Source organism: Odontesthes bonariensis, chromosome 23 (genome assembly GCF_027942865.1).
Source record: "Odontesthes bonariensis isolate fOdoBon6 chromosome 23, fOdoBon6.hap1, whole genome shotgun sequence".
Taxonomy (NCBI): domain Eukaryota; kingdom Metazoa; phylum Chordata; class Actinopteri; order Atheriniformes; family Atherinopsidae; genus Odontesthes; species Odontesthes bonariensis.
In genome coordinates this window covers 9,425,329-9,446,499 of record NC_134528.1, presented here as the reverse complement: position 1 = coordinate 9,446,499, position 21,171 = coordinate 9,425,329, and the positions used below count along the sequence as shown (strand labels likewise).

The 21,171-nt window shown below is 42.9% G+C and overlaps 1 protein-coding gene across 2 annotated transcripts in view; it reads right to left on the bottom strand.

Moving 5' to 3' along the window:
* The window catches only part of myo1d (myosin 1D), a 138,298-nt gene that overhangs the window by 21,561 nt on the left and 95,566 nt on the right, over nucleotides 1-21,171 (bottom strand). For both annotated transcript variants that reach the window (XM_075456739.1, XM_075456740.1), the window contains exon 21: nucleotides 18,608-18,762. In XM_075456739.1, the coding sequence (XP_075312854.1) occupies nucleotides 18,608-18,762 (155 nt within the window). The remainder of the gene's footprint in view (nucleotides 1-18,607; nucleotides 18,763-21,171) is intronic.

Genomic DNA, 21,171 nt, shown 5'->3' with positions numbered 1-21,171 from the left:
GAAGACAACGACTCTCGGTCCCCCTCCTGCTGACATGTTGATCCTGCGCTACTACCGGGTAATCGATTATTATTTTTTAAATTATTAATTTCATATTCAAACTGAAAACATGAACTGAATAACTCTCAAGTCATTCAAGTCATCGTGTCTCAAGTCAAGTCAAGTGCCGAGTCTTCAACTCCCAAGTCCGAGTCGAGTCTCAAGTCTATTATTTTTTGTCAAGTCAAGTCACAAGTCATCAAAACAGCGACTCGAGTCCAAGTCACAGTGACTCGAGTCCCCATCTCTGGTAGTTAGCGTCTGATTCACGATGCAATCAACCACCAAGACTGCATTTTGCGTTTAAAGGAAGGACTGAAAGGTGAAGTTCAGGGCTGGGATCAGGGAGCTCTGAAGTGAAATGAATTGCAGTGCTCTGTAATGAAGCAGCAACATTTCAAATAATTCACTGAGGCAGCAATTAAACTTCAGAGGCAGAGAATTCTCCATGATCCTCGCACGAACGTTCATGGATCCAGCGACGCTTATCTCTGCCTATTAGAATTCACTGGAAATGAGGCTTAATAAATCTGTCCCAGAGTGCTTAATCTGTGAAAGGGTCAGCGCTAATTACATCTGCGCAAATCTGTTCATGAGAGTTTATGAGAGAGTAATGATCAGCAGAAGTGTCAGCTGTACGGCAAACAGCGGAGCTAACATTCACACACGGCCTCAAACTAATAATTACTCCCATTGATTTCCGTGTTAATCACTTTCTGAGAAATGTAATTACTTCAAATGTTTGGTCTATAAAATGTTGGGAAATACTAAACTCTTCAGAGCCCAATGAAAATCTACTGAAAGGATTTTGCCTTCCAGATGGGCTTGTCTGGGTATGTTTAAGCAGTTCTATTTTGAATATATTAAGAGGAGAATTGCAGCTTTCATTTTTAAGGAAGAGTTTAGAAAACACAGGTTTTTAAGAATTAGAATGGTTCCATGTATAATTAGGCGACTCAAAGGTGGTTTCGTGCACAGCCTTTAAGGAGCTTTAAAGGGTAAATTTGTTTTTTTAAAACCTGGACCTTATTTTGGCATAAAATACATTCATCTACTCACCGATAACAGTTTGGTGAAAGTCTGCATCCTTTGGAAGGTATTTAGATCACTTGAGATCTGCGTATATCCATATAAAGGGAACGAACGGGGCAACTCTGCCTCTAAATAAGGCATTATCTGTCTTTATTTCACCAATACTTTAAGACCAATGAATGAATGAATGACATCTACTGGGATGACTTCACCGCCGCAGCACTGCTTATTTACACTGCCTGCAAAAGCTTCTTGAGAAAGTATTTATTTATGGTTCTATTTATTTAGTCAAACGAATATGAAGCAGTAATGATAGATGTGAAAACCCCCAAATTAAATCCATCCAGGCCCATATTCTGCTGTACAGTAAATGCACCTGTAATGCGTTTTCATTAACGCCCAATATGACAAAAACAAATATGTATATTTGACCCGGTCTGCTGGTAAGTGAGCTTTTACCTGCATCTAAAAGCATAATATGTTAGAGTTATTAGTGTCAACACTTCTGCGGCACGCCTCACTTACTATCATTGTGTGTGAATTAAAGAGGTGGAGGGAGGAAGGCTGGCTGGCTGGCTGTGAATCTGGGCTCTCTGCAGTGGAAAAGTAGGTCAGATCCACACAAACACACACTCTCTTTCATTCATACACAACCTTTGAGGCAAACCACGCACTTCTACACCTGTAAGCACCGTTTCTAATGTGCTCTGACTCCGCATCCATGCATAAACACATTCTTACAGTCACAAAAATGCAAACTCTCCGGCCTGGCCGCTCGCCATCCATCTCTCCACCTCGCCAGCCTCCTCCCCCAGGCTGCAGCATGGCGCCAATGAGACGGGCAGGACTCCCCGCCGGCCCACATAACAGCCACTCGGAGAGTGTGTCTGAGTCTCCTCGGACGTGTACAGGAGAATATGCAAACACGCATTGCAATTTGACTTATATAACGTCTATTCAGACAGTTTATCTTTGAAGACTGAAGTAAACGGCTTGATCGTCTAAAACTGGAAAAAAACCCGCATTTAAATCAGAAACTCTGATCAAACGACAATTAAAGATGATCTCAGACATTCAGGTCCACGCTATATCGATCATCTTTTCATGCTTGATGTTAAGGAAATACCACAGAAGAGAAAATAAATCCATGAAAGATGAATGTACAGGCCTCACAGTGCAGAGAGTGAAGATGAAATAAAAGCTTGTGACACATATTTCAGTTTACTTTTCATTCCCGTTTAGTCTCGTTAACACAAGTCTCTGTCTTTTCTCCCCCGTCTGTGGTCCAGGATGAGATTATCATCCGCAGCTAGCAGGGTTATTAATGGATCGCATGTGGAGCAGACAAGCATGGATCCAATGGTTGCCATGGGAACTGCATCCGCAGCGCCCCAGAAAGGAGGGAGAAAGAGAGGGTGGGAGGAGGGTGGCGAGGAGCGGGAGAAGAGGAATGTGAAGTGAAAAACAAGAGGGGGAGGAGGAGCAGCAACAGCAGCAGGGGGGGGTGGGGGGGGGGTGATGGATGGAGAAGGAGGAAATAGAAAAGGAGGGATGGAGGAGGAAAGAGAAGCCGACTTCTATCAGTGTGAAATATTTGATTCAGCAGAAAAGGTGACCTTGGGAGAGGGAGACAAAGGCAGATTCTCTCCATCTCCGTCTGCTTTTCTTATCACCCCCCTGTGCAACCCTCCCTCTCGTCCTCCTTTCATGGCGCCATTATAAAAAGATGTTAGTGCCACCTCCAGTTTTAACAAAAAACAATCAGCATGGCACATTCACTGAGCCGCAGTTTCTGATCTCAAACAATAATCGGTCTCTGCAGCAACAGATTTGATTCCAACAAAAAGGAATCAAATCGAACGGATGGCCTTTTCATCTTCATACCTTTACTTTCATCCCGTTCACTACAATCTAATGTATTTTTAGCTGATTTTTCAAACGTTGTTTTTTTAAGAGATTAAGGTAAATGTTGCCAATAAATCCAGGTTTTTTGCCCCTGAAAAGATCCAAATGAAATAATCTTTACAGTAAAAATGTGGAATTTCCTCCTTCACTTACAACCACGCAGTCATGGTGGATTGCATACTCAGCTTTCCATGTCATGGCAATATTTGGCTGGATGTTATCATGAGGCAAAATGTGAAAAGAGAGCACTGGTATACATCGGTATGGACTGAGATAATGTTCGATGTGTTATCACAGCTCCACTTAGAGACTCTTAAACTAAACAATCCACAGTAATATGACTTCTGCCAGTCAGCACTTTGTATTTGATTCTATATGATTTGATAGGAGGGCTGCACGGTGGTGTGGTGGTTAGCACCGTCGCCTCACTGCGAGAGGGTTCCAGGTTAGATTCCCAGCTGGGGCCTTTCTGTGTGGAGTTTGCATGTTCTCCCCGTGTATGCGTGGGTTCTCTCCGGGTTCTCCGGCTTCCTCCAACTGTCCAAAAAATGCATGTTAAGCCTGATTTACGGACGTCCGGAAAAGGCTCTGCAAAAACCCTCCGTCGTTTGCGTGCGTCGACTTGTGATTGGTCGGCTAACAACATAATTTCCGGAATCACTTTTCCGGTTTAGCTCCTTCCTCTCAGAACAACAACGCCACCATTTTTGAAAGAGTTTACTGTGTGCCAGTCAACATTCGGTCAAAATTATTTGCATTTAGGGGTGGTCCGTGGCGTAGTGAGCTGAGCAGGCGCCCCATGTACAAGAGGCTATAGTCCTCGCTGCAGCTGGCCCTGGTTCCGGGCCCCGCATCGGACAGCCCTTTGCTGCATGTTCCCCCTCTCTCTGCCCCCTGCTTCCTGTCTCACTCCACTGTCCTATCCAATAAAGGCATAAAAAGCCCCCAAAAATACTTAGAAATTATTATTTTTTTAATTATTTGCATTTCAACATCAACAAGCTCCAACTCCAACAACAGTCTTTCTCTCTCGGTCGCCATCGTTCACTGTGAGGAGTGGAACGGAGCCGGAAGGTGAACAACCAATCAACGACTTTCACAATAGACGTTGCGAGATTGGGTCGTCTAACGTAGCGACGCCTACTGATCGGGAGGGGAACTGCCTTGCGTATCCGACATCTCGACGGAGAACTTTGAAAGGTTTGACAGCCTCTGCGTGACCTCGGAGTTGGATTGATGGATAGCAACGGAGAAACATACCGAGGCCTTTAGGTTAACTGGTGTCTCTAAAGTTGTCCCTAGGAGTGAGTGTGAGCGTGTGTGGTCCTTTGTCTTTGTGTGGCCCTGTGATGGACTGGTGACCTGTCCAGGTCTACTCTGCCTCTCACCCAATGATAAAACTATGTTTTAGTTCCTAGAATTTCCAGAGAAAGTAAGCTGGGATAGCCCCCCCTCCCCCTCCTACAGTTGGATTATGCTGGTATGGAAAATGGATGGATGGATGATTTGATCAGAGCCTGTCTGATGACACAAGGGACAAGATTTCACTCGAAATTCTAGGAACCGCAACATAGTTTTATCATCATACACAAACTACACCCAAAATAAGAAAAAGGCTGTTTTTCACTGTTACTCAGTGTCATAAAGTCCATGCGGCGATAAAAAGGTGCCGAGACAGCAGATATATTCATGAGAATGTGCTCCAAAATCCAGTCTGGTGTTTTAACTTATGAGAAACAGATTAATCGTACTGTAAAATGTCCAATATTACAAGATAAATAAAGTTGGACTTAAAATTCTGCCCATTTAGAGGCGAGTCTGCTTTGATCACAGGTGAGTTACCCAATGGACATGGAGAGTGCACAGCTTTCTCACTAGAAACCATTCTTTACACATCACCTCTGGTGATAAAGAGCTTTACTGTGTAGGTAATAGGTAATACCCCATCATTCACTCATACATGTGCTCTGAACCCATGCACATAGAAACCAGGCTGGTTTACACAAGTGTCTGATCTGCACGTATTTCTGCCTCATGTGAAAATGTAGTCAGGACAGCTCTTGTACTCACCATTTAATCCCTCATTAGATCGACTTTAGGGACCTTGGAAGAGTTACAGTGGCAGACGGCTTCTCTCATCTTATTTAACAATCAGAAGCATGACTAAATGTTCTAATGCTGGTCTATAAAGCTCTGAATGGTCCAGGACCAGAATACATCAGTGCCCTCCTGACCCAGTATGAACCTTCCAGACCCCCTCAGGTCATCTGGATCCGGTCTTCCATCAGTTCCCAGAGTCAGAACCAGACATGGAGAAGCTGCATTCAGCTTCTATGCTCCACATGTCTGGAACAAACTCCCAGAAAGCCTCAGATCAGCTGAAACACTCAGTGTGTTTAAGTCCAGGCTGAAGACACACCTATTTTCAGCTGCATTAGAATAAAGCTCCAAATCTGAAGCTTGAGTTTCAAAACTTAGTAACATTTTAACTTCTGATTTTATCTGATTTTATCTACTGTTCTTATTTCTTTCTCTTTTGTTTAAAATTTAAATCTTGCTTTTTATTTCTACTGTTTTAATGTATCTGTAAAGCACTTTGAATCGCCTTGTTGTTGAATTGTGCTATACAAATAAACTTGTATTGCCTAAAAAAACCACGTTTCTGTCGCCACCGTGACATTTTGCAGTCGTCATTCTGGCTCCTTTTTGGACCATGTTTGGAGGTAGAAAGGGATTCTTGACACCTAATTCAACAAACATATGTGTTATTTAGGTGTAGTATTTGTTCACTACTATTCAACTACTACCTCCACAGTGTTGTTACCATGTGCAAACAGCTGGTTTTTACATTCTCTATGCCCCTGAGTGGTGACTGTGGAATTAAAAAGAGCTTTAAGAAACCCAGAGGGGGAGCTTAAAGCGGACAGAATGGATGCAAATACAGGCTTAGACCATAGAAAGAGAATAAACTTCACTGGTTTAGGAAGAGTCAGCTCACAATTGTTCATACATTTTCTGTTAAGAGGATAAAACGTGCAAAAATCCTAATATTGTCCTTGAAAAATCCATTCTATACAAAATAATCTGAGGATTTAGGAGGGCCTAAAGCAGATAATATGACCAAACTATCCATCACAAACTGACGCCAGCATGTCTGCAGAGTTTGATGACAACATCTGACAACTGCAGACTACAGTGATTCCTGATAGGTTACCTGAACCAGGACCACACAACTAAATCTGATTTCTTTTAGGCAGATCAATACCATCTACTTCCTTTCATAACAGATATCCTCTGTATCCTTTTCTCCTTCTCATTATTTCTCCATTTGATCCATTTTCATCATTTGCAGTCCCTCCCCTCACTCCCCAGTTCTCAGTCCAACTTAGCACCTCCCAAATCCCTCCTGGGGTGTAAGGAGCTGACAGGTGGGAGGTGAAATGTTGACGTCTTCAGGGAGGGGGGTAAAGAAACAGAATAGGAGCCCATCTGACAGATCAATGAAAGGCTGTGCTCTGCACAAGGCTGCTGACTCATTCTGTCAGAGGGGAGGAGGCGGGATGGAGGAGAAGGAGAATGTGAGTGAGTGGGAGGGAAGGAGGACGGAGGTTGTGGTGGAGGTTATGAGAGAAAGGAAAGCATGAATGGATGTAGTCATGCTTGGAGACAGTTATGAGAGGAAAAAAATCCATCCTTATCGGTCGCAGAGACAAACCTGGACAGTTTACAGTCGAAGAAGGAAAAGGGACATGGTGAAGCAAGCAGGGATGATCTCATGAATAAACCCCGTGGTGCTGTGGCACACCACTGCTAATCAATGATTTAACTTAAAGCACCACCGAGTCTTTATATAACCAAACAGAAGTTCTGGCATGAGATCAGAATATGCTGAAATGTTTTATCTGACCAGAATGAAACGATTTTCTCTTCACTTTTGAAGATAAAACATATAAAATGTTATTGAAACCGAAGCTGTGTTTTGATCGTGAAAATGCAACGAATGTCTAAAGTCTTCTTCATTAGGCCCAAAATACATCTGTGATCTGTTCAGAGAATATAAACCCAGCAGAGCTCTGAGATCCAAGGACTCAGGTCAGCTGGTCCAGTCCAGAGTCCAGACTAAACATGGAGAAGCAGCATTTAGCTGTTATGCTGCAAACAAGTGGAACAAACTGCCAGTGGAGATTAAACTTTCACCAAATGGAGACATTTTTAAATCCAGGTTAAAAACATTTATTTTCTCATGTGTCTATGCATGAAATCTGCACGCTATCTTTTAATTTATCTGGACTGTTTTAAATCATTTTAATGATTTTATTTGTTTCTCTTTATATTCTTTTATGTATTTTTAATGCTTCTTCCACTCCCTGCTGCAATGCTTTTATTTTATGTGAAGCACTTTGAATTGTTTTGTACGTGGAATGTGCTATACAAATAAATTTGATCTGATTTGATGATTTGATTAATGGTCTTTACATGTTCTGAATACAAATCTTTAAAACGTAAAAAAGAGAGCTGAAGCACGGACAAAGAAGGAATCCAGTAAATATCTTTGCAGATCCAGATCTGTGCCGTTTAAAGAGGAGGAAAGGGCACTCGCCTTGTTGGAGAAGGTGCTCTCTGAGTCCTCTGCAGGTCGAGTTCTTGGTTATTAAACAGCTTAATACAAAGTAAACTTCAGGACATGTTCAGGAAAGACAAAAAAAAGGATCTTATTGTTTTTAAGAATGAATCAAAGCTGAGCTCGACGTCAAAATGTCCAGAACGAAGCAGCGATGTGCCTCACCCGCTGGAGCTATGACATCTAGGGAGAAAATACAACTAGCGCTGCGGCGGGCATCCACGAGAGGATCTCTGGGAATATCTCGGATTTGATATAATCCATTCCCCAGGTTGCTGAGTGCCGCAGCTTCATCTTAAGAAGCTCCCGGGTAAGCCCGGCTCCCCACCTCGTCGAGCCGGCGCTCATTGAGCTCGTGGCTTCCACAGTTAGCTTAAATTTGACCAGAAGCAGAGTACATGGCTCCTCTTTTGGCCTTGCTTTTGCTGTGTTCTCAGCTTATCATCATTTCTGTCCCTCACAGTGGATGCAAACAGTCACATCCTGCACGCAGGCAGGATTAACTAAATTCTAACTTAAGTCTATGTGACACCTCCAGGCTCTGTTGGACCTCGCCTTCAGATTCAAAGCAGAAATCCGCAGCCATGCACACTGATGGGTGATTTTGCTGCTCATAACCAGACATGGAGGAGCTGTAGTGGGGGTGGATTTCTGTTCTTTTACTAATCAATTCTTTCCGGGCCTAAAAACTTTCTATTTTTGTGTTTGTTTGTTGCAGGGGGCACACAGAGGACAGCAGCCAGGGTTTAGCACACACTTACACAAATCCACACAGTCAATCGGCTGCTCACGGTTTTTCCATTAACTGCTGTGGTCACCGACAGCAGCGGCGGCGGCGGCAGTCAGTGGAGCCGACACCAGGCTGTTGCTACAGAGATGATCCTCTGTGCTTTTCTAAGAAACAGGTTCCAGCTGCTTACACAGCACAGAATGCCAGGGAGGCTGCAGGGATTAGGCCAAGCAGGGATTCACAAGTGTCGGTCAAAGGGCGACTTTGTTATTAGGCTGTGACTGACACATTTAAAAAGCTGCTGTAATCAACGTACTTTTAAAAACACCATCTGAGCACATCTGATGTCGCACTCCGAGTCTCTTGCTTTTAGGCAAAAGGGATATCTTTGTATAAATATGTGAGAAGTGAGGTTGGGCATGAATAATTCAATACGGAGCTATTTTTACATTTGGATCTCAGTGGGGAGGGTGTGAATGAAACAAAGTGCGAGCTGCAGCACTGACTGAGGGATAAATCGTGCAATAAACCGAATGAGAAGAAATTTCAAGGGAAACACATCTGGGGAACACCTGCATGGCTTTAGTTGTGTCTGTCGCAGCATTAACAAATTGGCTAAAGAACGACAGTTGTGTTTAATGTAACCTGGATAATTAAGGATTCATAAATAGCGCTGGGCAAGTTAACTCGTTATTATCGCGTTAACGCATAAATTATTTAATGCCGATAAATATTTTATTGCGCTTTAATGCATGTTTTATTTCTTCTTATTATTTTTTTTTAATTAAAAAAAAAAATTTGGAGGGCTATTGTGCCTTAATGGATAGGAAAGTTCAGAGAGACAGGAAGCAGGGAGCAGAGAGAGGGGGAACGACATGCAGCACAGGGCTGTCCGATATGGGACTCGAACCGGGGCCAGCTGCAGCGAGGACTAAAGCCTCTTGTACATGGGGCGCCTGCTCAACCCACTATGCCCCAGACCACCCCTGTTTTATTATTTATTTAATTATTGTAAAAGTCTGTTGCTCACAGGCTTTTATTTTGTAAAAGTCTGCTGCTGTCTGCTGTGGAACCGGAAAAGAAAGTAATCGGCAGATCCACCAAACATGGAGAAGGGTACGGAACTTTTACTCGGCCGTTTTCATTTTAAAGTTCTTCCAGACGGCGGAGTCGACAGAACCAAAGTCATCTGTAAACACTGCCAAGTTGAATTGTCTTCTCAACGTAGTAGTTCCAGTCTAAAATATCACTTAAAGGCAAAACACACAACTGATAGCAGCAAGTCATTCAAGGAAACAGACAGTGGAGCGAGGCTTCTACATAAAAACTACAGAAAGATGCTGATGTTAAAAGTGTGTTTGCACAACAAATGTTATGGCGCTTTCATTCATATGGCAGCACATTTAAAATAAAGCTAAATGCTAAAAGCTATACACTACTTTTGGATTCATTTTTGGATTTTGCGTACAAATGCAATTAATCGTGATTAATCAGGGAAATCATGTGATTAATTAGATTAAACATTTTAATCGTTGCCCAGCCCTAATTATTAACAACAACATGCAGTTACGGTCTGAATCACAGACCTGAAACTGCAAAAAAACTAATTGCGTTCATCAGAGATGGTTTATTGCTACTACAACAAATAATTTAAGGAACTCTCTCGTACTCTTCTCTTTGCTTTTTTTCTCATTATTCTCTACATCATTTTAAATCCGAATCACGTCATGTTCATCTTCACATCGTTTCGTCCCACCAAAGACGCATTTCTGTGTGTCATAAGGCGTTAAGAGAAAACAGCCTAAAGCTTTCAAATGGCAGCAAAATGACGAAAGCCGTCATATAATCCAGCGAAAGGAATATCTCCCTCCTTCTCTGGAAGCACAGTAACAGATCTAACGTGTTTTATTACATTCATGTGTGATATGCAGCTTTGATGCTCAAAGCAGAGCAGTGACTGCCTCCTCTGCAATGGGGGAATGTGGTCGCCAGATTTAAGAGACAGGAGCCGGAGACTGAGACAAGTGCAGGTAGGCAAACGGGAGCGTTTCTAGGCGAATGCTGAATGGAGCAGTCGGTGAAGTGAGTGCTCATCAAACACAGCTCCAAAGCAGTCCCCGTGTGAGAGCCAGTTTGCTCAGTTTCTTTGAGTCTCTGGCTCTGATGCTGCTGCCACAGCAGATGGCGCTGAAGAAAGATGGCACTCTCCACCACAGACTTAGAAAAGATATGCAGCATCTTGGTGCAGACATTGAAGGATCTAAATTTCCTTCACTGGGACAGTCTGGTCTGTTTTTTAAGACAGCTTCAGGTAAACTCACAGGTGTTCCTCAACCAGCTCTTCTCCTGGGACGGAGAAGCTGTTTGGCTTATTCGTGATTATTCCCACACCAGGCCACACAGTGGTCGACCAGGAACCAAAGATCTCTGAACCCGTGGAAGAGGAAACAGAACCAGAAACGGCCTCTGCAGACACACAGGAAGTGGTTCCATTAGACTTGGCTCATCAGGCTGGATCGGACACGGTGCCAGAACTGGTGAGTCAAGTCGAAGTGGAATTAGTCCAACAGTCAAAAGATGTCTCAGAGCCGCCCAAAGGAAAAGTTTCCTCTGAAAACCAAATCCAAGAAAGACTCGTCATCGTCACTGAAATGGAACCAGCCTCTCAACATCCAGAGGACTGTGAACCATCAGCCGCCTCACATCCCACAGAAGACACAGCAGTTCCAGAACAACTGGTGGACCAATGTGAGCCCTCAGAAAAAAGAGCGGAGGTGCCTTTATGTCAAGCAGTTTACACAGTAAATGTTAAAGCAGCTTTCCGTGGACACGCTGTGCTAAATCAGAAGAAGTCCTGCAAAGAAAAGTGTTTATGGTGTGTGCACTTAGGAAACAGCACTTTAAGTATTTAGGTAGTTTTATTTGTAAAGTGTTGAAACAAACTGATAACTTGTCCCAGCAACCTGCTACATACAGGACTCATAGATTGGGATACAATACTCAGATGTAGAGAGTGGTTCTACAAGCTTTTATTCTTTTTTAGTCACTGAATGAATGTGTGTTTTAAATAAAAGTTTGTTACTTTCCCTCCGGACATACTGCCTTTCTACTGAACTTTCATCTCTGATTTTTTTTCTGTGCTGGTTTATACCTTGCTGCAGCTGTGATGCGTAACCACGGCAACAGGAAAGCTGTTTTTATATGCGGGACTGGCTCGCTGAGCTTGAAAAAGGAAGATGAAGTTTAAACAATTTCTTTCCCTTCATCGTTGTGAGGAGTGTGAGATCACAGGCGCATGAATGGATGAGCTGGGACCTCTGAGGTGGATGCAGCAGGAATGTCAGGAAGAAGTTGAAGAAGTCAGACAAGTTGAAGCTAAACTACAGATACAACACCCCGGTCCTGCCACGACCATGCTTGGCTGTGGTGTTTGTTTGGTTTCTGGGTCTTGGACGGGGTTGAGCAGGTTTTCCATGTGTATTTAAGTACGTGGAATTATACTGTCAAATGCTCTGGATAACGATTTTAAATGTTTAAATATTTAATTCAAATAATTCTACAAAGAAAAAAAACAACGTAGACGAACACTTTATGTACTTTCTGGACAATATGATGTAAGGTTGATGATATAAACTGCACTTTATTCTGCGTGTGTTCTGTTAAGAAATAGGGATTTCTTTTATAAATCTCTAAATATATATGAAAGTTTGAATAGTGCAGATTATGATTTATTTGAGTCATGTATATTTGTAAAATTGATCCTGAAAATGAGGCGCTGATATTAGCATAAGAACCTGAACCTGGGCTTGTTTTGCAACAGCTGCAGCAGGACAGTTTACCATCATTAGCAGTTCATTTTGACTCATACCAGCAAGTTATATTATGATCAAGTCCAGATCTTAATCCTAGAGGTATGTTGGGTTAGACGTGAAGTGAGAAGTTTGTATGTGTGGAAAAGCCTCAACATCTGAGAGTTGAAGCTGTTCTGCACTGAAGAACGCACAAAAGTCTGATGTGTTGGACTCATCGTCACTTAGTCGCAACATTTCATTGCTGCACAAGAGTTAAATGACACTATTTGTGTCACACTGGATCATTTTCCTCAGTTAATAAATCACAAAGTCCAACATACATGTGGGATGTGTTTAAGTGACGGCTGTTTAGATTTTCTTAGAACTGGTGGAGAAAATCTGATGAGGTTTAAGGTCCCTGCTTACGCAGAAATATATCATCACTTTATACCTGTTCCACATAAAGGCTCATCTAAGAGTCGAGGGATTTATGGAAACCGACAGGAAAGGCTGGAAGGTAAGCTGAGGTCCTATGGGTTGTGGAATCTGTGCCGTTTCCGTGCGACAGATGCAGTGCGTCCCCTCAGACATCCTGGCAGCGGGCTGTCGGCGTACTGCAGTCGCTGATGTGCAAATCAACCCAAATGAATGCGAGAGACTGGGAGAAAAAAGGCTGGCTCCGTCTCGTCTAAATATAGACCCCAACAGCAGCACGGCTTTAAATATTTCATTGCCTTCTCTCCAGAAATGAAGGAGGTGAAATGGAAGGGGAGAGGGGGGGTGAGCTGAAAGGGATTCATGATAGACTGAGATGACTCCAAAAGGGGATATGGCCCAAAATAGAGAGGATAAATGGAGGTGGGAGGCTGAAAGCAGGCGAATTTTATTCTCCTTTCTTTTTATGCGGAAAAAGAAGTTCTGAATTTCAAGACAAGTGGTGCACGGAGGCTGATAAGAGCGTCATCCTCTTATGAACGCGCGGCAGAGATCTCCGAGTACGTCCTGTTCGCCGCAGCCGGCTGCAGTGTTGTTTTATCTTGTGCTCGACGCTATCGCAGAATTAAACACACTTTCAGTCCTCAGCTAAATTCAAAATCATAAAAAAAAAAAGAAAAGATTAACGCCGAGCAGATTTGCAAACCGTCAAAATTAAATGACCTCACGCGGAAACTCGAGCATCCGGAGGAGGGCTTATTCCCAAGAGCAGTGTCATTCTGTTCTGGCCTCGCTGTCACTTTGAGGAGGATAAAGTGTTGCTTTGTTGCTGCTGTAAGCTGCCCTTCTCCCTGCCTGCTATTGTTCATATTGTGCAGTGTGCAGCATGTTGAAGGAGAGATAAAGGTTAAAGCCACATCTGCAGGGAGCTGCAGCAGCAGCAGGAGTCTGCATGAAAAACACCACATCATACATACTACCCAGTCACATGCAGACTGATGTGGAGGAGAAAAAACAACAAACTGGAACCCGTACGGATATCTGTCCGCATGCTGGTGTGCTCTTTGTTCTGTCAGCGTTGTACAATGATGGATGAGCCTGAATGTGAAGCACACGGAGGGTCATTACGAGAAGCCCTGTGGAGGCCTCCCTCAGCCCCAACACCTACAGAGAAATAGGCTCCATAATGGGAAGCGATACCGTCACAGAAAGGTGGTGATGGAGTATGTTCCAACGTTCCTTACACACAGGATAGGCTGCGCACACACACACACACACACACACACACACACACACACACACACACACACACACACACACACACACACACACATACACACACACACACACACAGAGCGAATAAACACATGCCAGCACGTCCCCCAGCACACCAGACAAAATGTCTTTGTGGAAGACTCGCCCGACAATAAGTTAAAGGAGGGACTTCGGTGATCTGCTGCAGAGATTTGCTTTAGGAAAAACAAACCCATTTGTTTAGGCAGCGATGCTTTATCGAGTTTACTTCATATTCAGTTTTTACATCGTAAAAACTCTAACAGAAACAAAAATGACAGACAAAGGGCATATACTGGGAAATAGAAAGAAAATAAAGAAATTGTGGAGGGGAATACAGGAAAGACTATTCAGAGAATGGCTCTTTAAAGGCGTGCAGCAACTTCAAAAGCTGAAGAAATCCTTCATTCTCTGATGAGTCCAAACCATTCTGTTGTTAAATGAAATGCTTTAAGATCTATTTACTTCAATTATTTACTATTTACTTCTACTATTTACTTTTTTTTTTTTTTTTTTTTTTTAAACCCAACCACCACCCCCCTTCCATGGAAAGAAATATTCAATCATTTTTACGAAGCATCACTGGATATAAAAATACGTTTTTTTTCTACTATTTACTTTAGTACCAGCAAAAGGAGCAACTTCAATAGCCTGAAGTGATTTGGCTACAAGAGGTCAAAATATGTAAGAAAACTGTGACGGCTTAAGGTGGAAACACTCACCATGTAGTGCAACCGGCCTGTAAAGGCACGTGAGGAGGGGTTTGGTTAAAGGGAAAGTTCAGGAGTTTGTGACTTTTGTCCCTGTTCCCAGGAACTGAGAGAATTCCTGTTTCTCCAAACAGAGTGTGCTCTGCCCGCTGCCTGCAGCAGGTATAATACTGCCTTCATAAGTATGTCGTATCCCTTTAAGTGTGGCCCAAAAGTGAGCATCCAGAGCATCGCCTCAACTATCATTAGTCACCCTCTATATGAGAGGAAGAGCAAACAATGGGTATATTTGTGCTTTAAGCAACTGTTTAAAAAAAAAAACTCAAACCAAGATAAAACATCCCAGATAGAAAATATTTTTAAGGAATGTTAAGGAGGTATGTTATACTTTTTCCATGGAAAACAGCATCTCTGATAATTTTCATGTTTAAACTTAAGAAATGCTGAGTCACAACTAATCACTGTGGCTGTGTTTGAAACCACATACTTCTCCTACTACTCCTACTAACTTTTTAAGTTAGTATGCGAGTTTGAGTAAGCGAGAAGTTCCCGGATGCATACTAGATTCTCCGAAATGTTGGGTATGCATCATGAGGTTACTACTCATACTCAAACTACCCAAGATGCAACGTAACGTGACGTCGCCGATCGTCATTTCCTGTCAAAACGGCAGTTTCAAGCTAGCTACAACGAGGGTAGGTTCACTTCCTGTTTTCAAAACAAAAGCACCAATTGTATTGTAATGGCTTTCCCTATGATAAAAGGCAACGGGTATTTTATTTTGTGAAAATAACAGGAAGTACGTTGCTCACTGCGGCTAGCTTTAGTAGCACCGAATTCGTGGGAACAAAATTGTAAACAGCCGGTATTTTGTCAGGTTTTCAACACGTTGGGGATCTAAACGACTACTTTCTCGCCTGAAAATGTTTCAAATGTTGCCAAAGTTTACAGAGTTTAGAGCTTAAGTGAAATCAGCTTCAGGCCGGCTGATTTCAGCTCGGGCAGGAGCGAGATGCATTGTGGGTAAACGCTCTGCATACTGTCTGATCGATCAGTATGCAGTATGTAGTATGTGGTTTCGAACACAGCCTTTGTCTGTTACTGGTAAATTATTCATAAAAACTATTCTACTCTAAGTTATTTCAATTCATTTTAAAAGCGTCTCCGAAATCAATGCCGCCTATAAATGTAGAACTGCTCTGAAGGGCAGCAGGTGGGACGTGAAACACGGCAATGCCAATGACATCGCCTGCACCCGTCTGGGCGGCCAGGCCGTCCGGTAACCGGAAGGTTGGCGGTTCGATTCCCATCTCGCCACTCAAGGGGTGTCAGTCCACCTCCTTGCCACGGCCGAGGTGCCCTTGAGCAAGGCACCGTACTCCCATGCTCCCCGGGCGCTGTGATTGGCTGCCCACCGCTCCAGTGTATGTGGCACCTGTCTCTACGAGTGTGTCACCCGGTGTATGTGCCTGTTCAACAGCTGCCAACCTGGATGGGTTAAATGCGGAGGACAAATTTTGTGTTTGTATACATCTATGCAGACCAATAAATCCCATCCTAATCTTAAAATCTGTTGGGAGGGAAAGCTGTTGCTCTGCTCCATCTTTTATTTAGGAAAGGTGGTAACAACAGCGTCGGGATCCAAAAGGTCGTCTAAGCCTGTGTGACCGATGAATATTTATTAGGCCATATGAGGCTGAGCATGCTAAAGCAGGATGAACATGATGAAAATCAGTTCATAATATCAGACTAATGTAATGCAACGATTTTAATGTTCAATGTGGAAAAGTTTTTTACGTTTGCAGCTTGGTTCAAAGGAATGTTTTATAATTTTTTTCTGATGTCAGCTAGTGCATAACTCTGGTGCAAACTGAAATATTTCAATAGCTGGTGGACAAAGACAATCAAAGTGCAAAGATAATTTCTTTTAACACCAACTTTCATCCGTTCAGCCATTTTCTAAACCCGCTTAATCCAATTCACGGTCGGGGGGGGGGGGGGGGGGGGGTTGCTTTTAAATGAGTCTTAGTCTTTCTGAGCAGCAGTGAAAAGACTGCTCTCAGATTTGGTTAAGAAACACATTTTTATAGTTTATTTAACTTAGATCCAGTTTATTTATACTGCACGTCTCCTTACAGAGACAGAAAACAAGTTTAGTTAAATGCTTGATTAAACAGCATCAAGTTTAATCCCATCATAATCCAATTCAGACCAGTTCATTAAGGTCCAATTCAAGTCAACATAGTTCAATTCCTCCTGTTCTTCATCAACTCTCTATTCTCTATTGCATCCTAATGTCTAACTGAACGCACATAAGCCGGAGAAGATACTTAATAAAACAAGAGTGAGCAGAAATGCCAGCCACAAGCACTTCAAATCGTTTTTAGCATGCTCAATCTGATAAGTCATCCAATCGAGTGAGTCAAAGGAAATGTTCTGCATTTAAGTTGGGATACAAGGGGTGAAAGAACTTCTTCAGTCTCCTGTACCTGACCGTGTCAGACTTCCTCAGGCTTCTTTTCTGTCACCAAAATGGAGAGTCAACAGTGGTTTCATTTAGAAGGAAGATTAGAGCAGTTTGTGCATCACATGGTATGAAGTTTTGTTGATGAGCAAGTTTTTCTTTGTGCCGTATATGTGCATCTACTCTCCAATAAAGCTAAATGTTAAAGTGGAAAGGGAGAGGATGAATGCAACTCCTAAAATCCCACAGTTTAGAACTTATTCACAGTAATCAAGGAGACAATAGCTGCTGATAATGATGAGAATGGATACTCGCTTAGCGCTGCTTAAATATTGTGATAATCAATGTGGCCGGGGTCAAATCAGCAAGATGATTTGATGGGATGATGTTCACGATGGGGAGACGAGCCGACCATCTACAGTTTGACTGAAGCAGAAGTTCAGGCGCTATCATTCAGATGTTTGATGAACAAACAGCTTAAGATCTATGATCTTATATGACTGATTTAACAGCTTGTTGCATCATGAAAGGATATTTTTAGTATCCTGATGCGCCCTCAGATCAGATGACATCATGGTTTAAGTTAAGACAACTGTTGCCGTTTGTTATTATCTGCCCCATAATCCTCCCGCTTGGGTCTCACTGCTCAACACCAAAAATCTGCCACAGTGCAACTGGATTTTATAGAATGGTCTAGAACAGAGATACTCATTGCGCGGCTCGCAAGCCACATGCGGCTCCTCAAGCTCTAATTGGCGGCTCGCAGTCGCATAGTAGCTTAAAACAATATGGTAACAATAACAATACATTTTTTTAAATAACATACAGCGAATACTGCACAGTATTATGTATTTAAATTAAGTATTAATTAAGGCTTAATGGTGTTTCCTAAAGGGGGCTCATCTGGCAACGCTGCCCGCTTAAACCACCGTCACACTTGAACAAAGTGCACGCTAGCTCCTTTAGCCAACGCGAGATGCAGGGACAATGGATCGGTTTTTGATTAAAAAAGGGCAAAAACCAGCACAAAAACCATGCTCATCTTGAATGTGTCACTATGATTACAACAACAAACTACAATTACAACATGAAGAAAGTCAAGAACATGCATATCAGCTTCATCCCAGTATTACGGCAAATGTGGTCTTAATTGAAAATGTATTGGCTGTGTTGTTTCTTTTTTTGTGGGATGTTTTATATGTAGAAATGCATATTTGCAAAAGGGGACTTTAGTATGTTGTCGTAAAAGTGGCACTTCCCTTGATATTGCTCTGCCAATGTGGCTCTTGTGGAAAAAATAGTGAGTATCACTGGTTTAGAAGTTTAATTGAAGGAACAAAACAGGAACAAACCGATTGTTCTAATTTAGTTAATTGAGACTAGTAATGCCTCAAATGGAGCGCATGAGCTGTAAGTGGGGACAGTATGCTGATTATTAACCGAAAGTAGCTTTCACTGCACAGTAAATAGAAGACGTGAATCATTGCGTGCCTTCACCTTGCGTCTCCAACAGGTTTTCTAAGTTTTAAGACAGTCCTTCAGTACCTGTTGCCCACCACTTGTTACCCTCCCACCCCCACCGCCTACCTCTTGAAATGGCTGAGCAGAGTGCCAACCAGCTCCCCGATGCGGCTCTCATTGGCAGGCACCATGCCCTGCAGGCACACCACGAGATCCCTGCCGTCCTTGGTGTGGAACACAACCAGCTGGTCCTTCCCGGGGGACACGCTCAGCCCCGTCACCTGGGACACGCACACAGAGCACAAATACAATTAAACACAGGTTAACGTGCATAGAGAACACAGAAATGCAAACACATGTGAGATGGCTCTACGATCTGTCAGCTTCAACACAGTTCTCATTGTGCTAGATCTCAAGGTCACCAAAGCCATTCCATCACCTGCGCTGAGATGGTATCTAAGGTTTGAGCTTTCCGTGTCCCATCTCCTCTCTACTGGGGTGCCCCAAAGTTTGGTACATGGATCCCTTCTCTTTAATCGATATACCATCTTCTAAAGGCCCGGTCATCCACGTGCAAAGCTTCTCGTAAAACTGCTATGCAGATGATACCCAACTATACCCGTCATTCTCACCATATGACCCCACAATTCAGCAGCTTGTCCCTCTTTCATATCCACATGAGTAAAGAAATTAGCCTATCATTGACCATCTCTCCCACAGAGATGTGGATGAAACCTGGCTTTGATGACTGATGACCAGGCCATGGTTATCTCCCATCTTAACTGCTGCAATGCTCTTCTAGCAGGTCTCCCAGCATGCAGAGATTTACAAACAAATGCTACTTCCTGAGGAGGTTGGGGTCCTTCAATGTCTGCAACAAACTGCTGTGCATGTTTTATCAGTCTGTTGTTGCCAGTGTCCTCTTTTACGCTGTGGTGTGCTGGGGAGGCAGCATAAAAAAGAGGGACGCGGGGCAGCTGGACAGGCTGGTGAGAAAGGCAGGAGCTGTCGCAGGCACCGAGCTGGACAGCCTCATCACAGTGGCGGAGAGAAGGACACTGAGGAGGCTGCTGACCATCCTGGACAATGTTCACCACCCACTGCACAAAACTTTGGACAGTCAGAGGAGTATTTTCAGTGACAGACTCCGGTCACTGGCATGCTCATCAGACAGGCTGAGGAAGTCCTTTGTCCCCAGGGCCATTCAGCTGTTCAATGCCACACGCAAGGAGAGGAGAAGCGAGATGGACTTCACTGCGTGAATCATCCAACACACCCTCCTCTACTTGCTATTTTAGCCATTTGCACAGACTATTGTAATTTCACTCTCCCATTTGCACTGCTCACACCTTATCATGGACACACTTTGTTTCTGTTTTTGCACTATCCGCACATTGAACATAAGCATCCCACTCCTCCTCTGGTACAGTTTTTGTTCATTCCCTGTTTTGTGTATGTGAACTGTGATCTGTGATGTTAGTATGCTGTGTTGTCTGTGGCTGTGTGTTGTATTGCACTTGTGTGTTTTTTGTATTCTGATTCGTATTCTGTATAAGCTACTGGATCCTTAAATTTCCCTCGGGATTAATAAAGTTTCCATCTATCTATCTATCTATCTATCTATCTATCTATCTATCTGATCAACCAAAAACGAAACATGTATATCCACTACTCATTGAACTGGTTACAATGCCCAATTCACTCCCAACTTTTAAGAATTTCATCTCTTCAGAGATCCTGAACACACCAAACCTGGACTTTACAAACCTATACCAGGTTTGGTGTAGATATATACTGATATAGTCCCAGAGCCTTATTGAAGCTGCTTAGAAGTGTCTGAACTCTGTTTAGCCTTATATACTGAATTTCCATGTATGTTTGCTCATGTTTCAATAGATCGCTTCAGAACAGTGCTGTTTATAGGCAGAAGGCCAGTTGCATTTGAGGAGGCTGTATGCGATATTTATCTATTTATTTCTTAACCAGCAGAGATGTCAAGAGGATTTTTTTAAATGTATAACAGAAACAAAATGGTGACAGGTGCTGCTGTGTGGCACTCACAAATGCAGATATTCAGGAAAATGCTCTTTCCGACACCTGCACCGAGCTGTTGTGAGCAACAAAGCTCCCGTAGGTTAGCTTAGCATCAAGTCTGTATTCCTTTGGTGCGTTCATATTATGATCGAACACCAGCGGAGTTTGTTTTTTGAAGCCAATCAAGACCCACATTTTCAAGGGGTCTTCATCCTCTTCTTTCGGTGCACACCAAGGTTCGGATGATGGGGTTCCTTTAAGGGTGAAAACACCCTTAAACACCTCTGTAATTTACAGATTTAATCGACACCACATGGTCTTCTGTTTATGTATTGTGAATGCTTCAACTAAGAAAAAAGTCAGCATTGGTTTAAAGTTTTATTGATCTGCATCCCAAAGGACTGATCTGATTTCTCTAATTAGAGCCCCTAAAACAACAAATGGCTGAAAGTAGAGATCTCTCTTTGCTGTTGGACTGCTATGTGTAAGAGGTCCACAAAGAAACCAACACTTCTCAGGAGGAAACGAAGCTCGGCTTTATGTGTCCATTAGCTCATGTTCTTTTCTGCGCCCTGCTTTGTCATTTCCTCCCTTTACCAGCTCTTTATTTCTCTCTTCATTCGTCTTTCTAAGTTGAAGCACAGACGGCGGAGGCT